The following is a 7625-nucleotide window of genomic DNA, read 5'->3' on the forward strand; positions in this document are numbered from 1 at the left end:
AATTAAATTCCTTGAACTTCTGTGCAACAGCCACTACAACGTTATAAGGATGAGGAATCCCTGTTCTCAGTCCACACCTCCTGTAGACTCTATAGCCCTGGTTTGACATTTTATGTCTTTCTCATCATTATTTCATAAGATTCCTTAGAGCATAGTCTGTATCTCAGGTTAAGGGAAGGACACCCATTATAGAAGTAATAAAAAAAGATTATGACATTGAGCTGGACAGCCTCTGATGCCTGCCGAGCTTCCCCTAATTTCAATACACACTCAGGTCAGACCAGAGGCAGTCACTGGCACAGTAATCCTTTTCTAGACACAGTGACACTTCATAGTTTTCCTTAGTCACAATTCTGACTTAGGACCCAGTGCCTGGTGTATTTTGTGTGAACTGACTTTTCTTGGAAGATCACTGTTATACTGTGTTCCATGTAGGTAATGTTGGCATGTCTCACTGTGATAAGAATTCCCAAATTGATGTGGAATACCCTTCTGTATGCTGTGAATATGTTTTATTATCATTGGTTAATAAAGAAGCTGATTTGGCCAAGAGCCAGGCTGAAAATCCAAGCAAAGATACAGAGAAAAAAGGAAGGCAGGGTTTGGGAGATGCCAGCAGCCACTGGAGAAGTATGATGGCATGGTAACAGGCCACGGGCCTTGTGGTAAAATATGGACTAATAGAAATGGGTTAATAATAAGCCTGAGCTAATAGTTCAAATAATTTGTAATTAATATTAAGCCTCTGAGTGGTTATTTGGGAACTGTAGGGCAAGAAAGAAATTTCTAGCTATACCAAATAATGTATTTATGAGATGTATTCATGTATATATGCTTGTGGCCATTTGAATACTTAGTGTTTGGGTCATTACCAGATGTTCTACAGCTTAAACAGCAGTCATGTGACTAATAACAGAAGGAGTAGTACAAAATGTGACTTGATGGTGAAGCAAACAGTGTGAAAGGAACCAACAGGTGAAATGGGCTGAGCTCAATGACACATATGTTAATCTTTTTTCTCACCACAACTGGATCCAGAATTACTTAGGAGATCACTTATGGACCTTCTGTCCATGCAGGTGAGAGTGTTTCCAGAAAGGATTCACTGAAGCAAGGCATCCACTCTCAATGTGGGCAATACCATCCCAGAGACTGGATACTAGAAATCTCGGGCTTTCTAGAAAGGAGAAAGCCAGTTGAGCACAGGTGTTCCTCTAATATGTGTCCTGGGCTATCACAGGGTGAGGAAGTTTCTCCACCACATTATCCCACTGCCATGAGGTCCTGCTTCACATTAGGGCAAAGCAAAGAGCCAAGCGCCCATGGACTGAAGCTTCTAAAGCCATGAGACAGAATAAATGTTTTGGAAGAAATATTTTGGTCACAAGGATGAAAAGCTAATTAATATAAACATATTTGATTTACATCACAAGTCCTAGTATGGTAGAATGTATAAGAAGGGTCAAGGAAGCAGGATGAGGAATGTCGTGGCCCGTGAGGGTCCAACATAAATTCCCTAATTCCTCAAACCGGCTGGAACGGAGTCGTGAGGAAAAGAACCGACACAGCTTACACCATCATCATGGAAAAGGCCAGATCGCCGTTTATTCTCCAAACATTTTATATACCCACACCAAATTGAGCAGGGAGGGGGAAAACCAATTACGCCATCACCTAGGCAACCAGGTGCCTTGGCTCAAGTCACATCCGCATCTAGCAGTCAGGTAGGCCCTGAATTAGCATCTCTATAAGACATCCTTCCAAATTACAAAAGGAAGGAAGCACCAAATATCTGAACTCTTAAGTCATCAGCTTCAGTCAAACATCTCTTCTCAGGTAATCCACATTTTAACAAAAAAAGCTAGGAGCAGGCATCCTGGTCTTTGTTAAGGGCAGAGACAGCTTGTCTGCAGAGCTACGTGATCAGCTAGGACCGGGCTAATGGCTTTTGTGCCATATCGAAATATGGGCCCACAGAGGAAGAATGTGTTTAATCTGAAAACGATGCAGAACTGTGTTGGCAGCTGTTGCTGTAGATGCTGCTCTTTCTCCACCGAGTCGTCTTTCTACCATATCTTAGAAGTAGTCTCAGATGTACTTCCTCTCCCTTCTCCTGTCCTCCTCCTCCTTTCTATTCTCAATGAGTTTTAAGAGATTTAGCCAAGAGAAAGTGGTCAACAAAAATTTTTTATGTCTGTGACTTTTGTTTTGCTTTTTTATCTTATTGACATTGGTTTATTTTTATTTTTTGTTTGTTTGAGAGGCAGACAGACTGGGTAGGAGAGACTATGATATTGGATGGGTAGGGAGGTAGGGAGGCTCTTGGAAGGGTAACAAGAAGGGAATGACTGTGATCAACATATAATGAATGAAAATAAGAGTTTAGCCTTTGAATTTTTGTCTATGATTCATTTTTGTTGATTTTTATTTATGGTGTGCAAGAAGTACTCAACTTCACCCTTTGTGCATAGACATTCATCTAATTCTCCCAAAACTGTTGGAAATAATTCATCTTTCCCATCAGTTCAATTGTCTCATCAATGTGACATAAAGGCAGTCTAACAAATGTGAGTCCATTTTTGAAACTTAAACTTCATCTCTGCTCCACCAATTGCCCCTTCATGCCAGTGTCAACAGCCTTGACAACCACAGTTCAGAAGGAGGCTGTGAAATGGAAATCTGTGCCATTCAACATTGGTTTTCCCAGGACAAGATGGCCATTCTGTCCCTCAAGTTTCCTTACGAAGTTTAGATTCTTAGCTGTAGTTCTGAACAAAGTCCTGTGATGTTTGCATGGTGGCACTGGAGGAAAGGGCTTTGTTTTGTGACTATCACCGTTGTCACCCACTTAAATCTTCCAGACCAGGAATGTGGAATCTCCATTTACATAAACTTTAATTACTTTTGAAAATGTTTGTACTTGTCAGGGAATAAAGCTTGCATTTTTTCACTGTCTCTAAGAATTTTGTTGTTTTGGGGGTTACAGTAAGTAGAATTGTCTAGTCCTTGCATTGGAGAATAGTTTTCTAAAACAGCAACAAGTACTCCCCTACTCCATGAAGCTGCTCTGAGGAAAGCATGTGTAAGAACATGCCAGGCCAGGAGAACAGCCTGCACATGTCCACTTAATGTGAGAAAGAGGGCAGGAGCCTCCCCAGGGCCAGCTTGACATCCTTGTTCCTCAGCGTATAGATGAGGGGGTTCAGGGTTGGGCTGAGGACCGAGTACAGCACTGAGGTCACTTTGCTTCTCTCTGGGCTGTAGCTGGAAGCAGGACTGATGTAGGCACAGAATACAGATGAGTAGTACACACAGACCACGATGAGGTGGGAGGAGCAGGTAGAAAAGGCCTTCCTCTTGCCCTCAGCAGAGCGCATGCGCAGGATGCTGGCAATGATGCAGCCATAAGAGAGTAAGGTGAGGAAGAAGTTGATGCCTCCATAAAAGGCATCTGCCATGAGAGTCATGATGCTATTCACATATGTGGAGCTGCAGGAGAGGAGGAGGAGTGGGGGGATCTCACAGAAGAAGTGGGTGATGACGTTGGGGCCACAGAATGACAGTCGTGTCATCAGACCAGTGTTGATGGATGAATTCAGAGCACAGATGGACCACACACTCATGGCAAGGACCCCACACAGCTGTGGGCTCATCCTAGAGCTGTAGTGCAGGGGATGACAGATGGCCACGTAGCGGTCATAGGCCATGACCGTGAGCAGCAGCAGCTCAGAAGACAAGGACCACACAAGGAAGAAGAGCTGGGCCATGCACCCCTTGAAGGAGATGGTGTTTTCCTCAGACACTAGGCCAAGCAGTGCCTTGGGAAGCACAGAGGAGGTGCAGACAATATCCATGGTGGCCAGGTTGCACAGAAAAAAGTACATGGGACTGTGGAGCCCAGTGCTAGAGGTGACCAAAACAATGATGACAATGTTGCCTATGAGAGCCATTGTGTAGAGAATCAGGAAGCAGATTATCAGGAGAAGTCTTAGATTAGGGTTCTCTGAGAACCCTTCCAGCACAAACTCTGTCACTATTGTCTGGTTGGGATTCAACATCATAATGGAGAGTATTAACTCCACTGCTGTGTCTGTTGGCTTCTGAGAAAATATCACAATTTACCACTTCAACATCTGATTTTCAAACTTGATCATCTCAAAATTCTCTGCTGTCAGAAAAAGGAGGAGTGAATGTATTTTTGTCATGGATTAGTTTTTGTTCCTTGTCTTCTGTACCACACCATTTGGAAACCACATATATTTCCATTGCTCTTAATTTTCTGCCTAGAAACTCTTGCCCTACTAATTTGGATCAAGAGAGACATATTTTCTTTCCTTGTCTTCTTGAACATGTGGATTAAGTAGAGCATCCTTCATTCAGGACATTTCTATGCTTTACTTTTTCCATCAGCACCAAAAACTGTGCTTTTCTGATGGTGCTTGGAGACACAGCTGTACCCCTGACCCCAGCTATTCCCCTCATCTCCACAGCAGGTATTCTACACATGATGACATCTTTTGGGTGGATACACACTGAGATGGTTCTTATACCTTACTCTATCACCTGGTCTCCCAACTTCTCACTTACATAGCCAGAACCTGGAAACAACCTAAATGACCCTCAACTGAAAAATGGATAAGGAAAATGTGGTACATTTGCACAATGGAGTACTACACAGCAAAAAAAATGACATCTTAAAATTTGTGAGCAAATGGATGGATCTAGAAAACTTTATATTGAGTGAGGGAACCCAGACCCAGAAAGACAAATATCATATGTACTTGCTCATAAGTGGCTTTTAGACATAAATCAAAGAAAAACCAGCCTACAAGTCACAATCCCAGAGAATCTAGGCAACAATGAGGACCCTAAGAGAGACATACTGGATTTAATGTACATGGGAAATAGAAGAAGTCAAGATCTCTTGAGTAAATTAGGATCATGAGGACCATGGGATAGGGTAGAAAGGAAGGAGAGAGGAATGGAGGGGAGAGGAGAAAAATATAGCTCAATAAAAACAACAAAAAGGAAAATGCTAAATACTGCTCCATTAGAAAGTTTTCAATACTTATAGTAGTCTGAAAAATCAATCAAAAATAGAATAAGAGAAATAATCATAAACAAGTCTGGAGGTAAGAGTTTAAATATCCAGTAGGGTTTCATGAGATATAAGTGAAGGTTTTAAAAAATGTGTCAATTTTATTTGAAAACACAAAAATGGTACAAATTAATTGAAAACAATCACCCCAGGAAAACAACAGTAAATCAAAACCATCTTTATCTGTAAGAAATCAACTATTATTTTAGGAATACAGCCAGAGATTACACTGGGGAGATTTAGGAAACATTTAATGGAGAACTATTCAGTGATGAACAAACTTGGGGGTCACAGTTCTGCTCAACTCCATGTTTCTCTGAGGTTTGAACAGCAGAAAACCCACTTCTCATTTTATGAGACCAGTACAACTTGCTAAAAACATGAGAAAAAAACATGTAGCAGGAAAGTGTAATTTAAGAACAATTATATAAATACTTTAGACAGACTAAAACACCAAACTATATGAAACAATAAGCCTTTTTGATCATAAAGGTCTTATTCCTGGAGTTCAAATCCTATTCAGCCTTCAAATATCTTTTCATGAATTGGGCAAAGTTAAGATTCACTGGTGATAAACTACCACACATGTACAAATTGCAAAAACTGTAATTTGTACCAAAAAAAAAAACAAACTTACTTCACAAAAAGAAAGGAAACTGGAGGGATGTCATAGATTTTAGTACCATAGAAGACATTATAGACTGAATATGACATAATAGAAGGAAGTGCTCCCCAAGATCAGTGAAAGGATTCCTATTTGAGAGATAGAAAGGAATCAAGCCCAGCTCTTAAACTTGTGCTCAGTACCAGACTGCACCACCAAAATCCAGTACAGATTAGAGCCATATGTCTCCTGTACTCAGCCAGTACTAAAAACTAAACAGTGGGACCACAAATTGACATTTTTGTCCATTTGCTGGAAATAGAATTTTTCTCACATTACATAACCTGATTACAGTTTACCTCCTCTCTACCCCTCCCAGTTCCTCTCTACCTCCCCTCCCATCCAGATCCATTCCCTTTTTGTATCTCAATAGACAACAAACAGAGTTCTCAAGGATAATGATAAAATAAAGTAAGATAAAACAAAACTAACGTACCAGAATTGGACGAGACCAATGAACAGAAGGAAAAGTGCCTAAGAGAAGGCACAAGAATCAGAGACCCACCCATTAGAACACATGGGAATCTGATAAAAATACTAAATTGGAAGCCATAATATATGTGAGGAGGACATGATACGCACCTGTATCATGCTATTTTAAAATGTTAAGGGAATAAAATAAGGGTAAAGTCACAGAAAACTCAATAAATGAAATAATAGCTATAAAGCCTTGACGCTGGGAGAGTCTTTACTCTGGATAATAATCTCTGGTCAGACGACTACTTTGAAAGTATTTGTTAATTTCCATTTGCTATGATAACATTTCTCAGTGTGATATGATCTTACTTGTCTATTTTTGGTTTTGCTGTTTTTGCTTTGGGAGTCTTATCTGAAAAACACCCAGATGATTAGAAATGTTTCTTCTTCTCTTTCAGGCATTAGATTTAATCTTTGATCCATTTTGTATTGATTTTTGCATGGGGCATGAAAACGATCTTGTTTCATTATTTGGCATCTAAACATCCAGAGATAACAGAAATGGAAAGATCTCCCATGCTCTTGAATAGATAGGATCAACACAATAAAAATGGCAATCTTACCAAAAGCAATCCACAGATTCAATGCAATCCTCATCAAAGTCCCAACAAAATTCTTCACAGATTTTGAAAGAACAATACTCAACTTCATATGAAAACAAAAAACAAAAAACCCAGGATAGCCAAAACAATCCTGTACAATAAAGGAACTTCAGAAGGCATCACAATCTCTGACAAGCTCTATTACAGAGCTACAGTACTGAAAACAGCCTGGTGTTGGCATAAAAACAGATAGATTGACCAATGGAATCAAATTGAAGACCCAGATATTAATCCATACAACTATGAATTCCTGATTTTTGACAAAGAAGCTAAAATTATACAGTGGAAAAAAAGAAAGCATCAACAAATGGTGTTGATATAACTGAATGTCAACATGTAGAAGAATGAAAATAGATCTATATCTATCACTGTGGAGGTCTGAAAATATGAGCCTATTTCCACATTGACCAAAGGTCGGAGAGTTGACACTTTCCTTTAGTTCCATCAAGGTTATTGTGCTTCTACCTCAAACAAAGGTCCCACCCAGACCAGTCAGAGAGTTCTGCTCTCTCAAGGTTATTGTCTACAGGTGTGGCTGATGGCCAGACCTTGTGCTCCAGGAATAGAGAAGAAGATTGTTCCAAATTCAAACAAGAGTCTAAGGATCCAACTAAGTTTCAGTTCCCTTAAGGAGATAACATTAGATTCCACCCAGGGAGCGGTTTGCCTAGAGAATGTTTTGGTCTTGGTGTAAATGTGACTTGTTTTGTTCTAGCAATAGAATGTTTAACAATGAATGTAACCTGCAACTTTCAGTTAGTATGTTCATTTCCTTTTATCATGC

The 7625-nt window shown here is 40.1% G+C and overlaps 1 protein-coding gene across 1 annotated transcript; it reads right to left on the reverse strand.

Moving 5' to 3' along the window:
• Window positions 1-3125: 3125 nt before the first annotated feature.
• Window positions 3126-4076, reverse strand: LOC142851001 (olfactory receptor 13A1-like). The gene has a single exon (XM_075974893.1). The coding sequence runs from the start codon at window positions 4059-4061 to the stop codon at window positions 3126-3128; it is 936 nt and encodes a 311-aa protein (XP_075831008.1). The 5' UTR covers window positions 4062-4076.
• Window positions 4077-7625: the final 3549 nt, after the last annotated feature.

Source organism: Microtus pennsylvanicus, chromosome 5, assembly GCF_037038515.1.
Source record: "Microtus pennsylvanicus isolate mMicPen1 chromosome 5, mMicPen1.hap1, whole genome shotgun sequence".
Lineage (NCBI taxonomy): Eukaryota > Metazoa > Chordata > Mammalia > Rodentia > Cricetidae > Microtus > Microtus pennsylvanicus.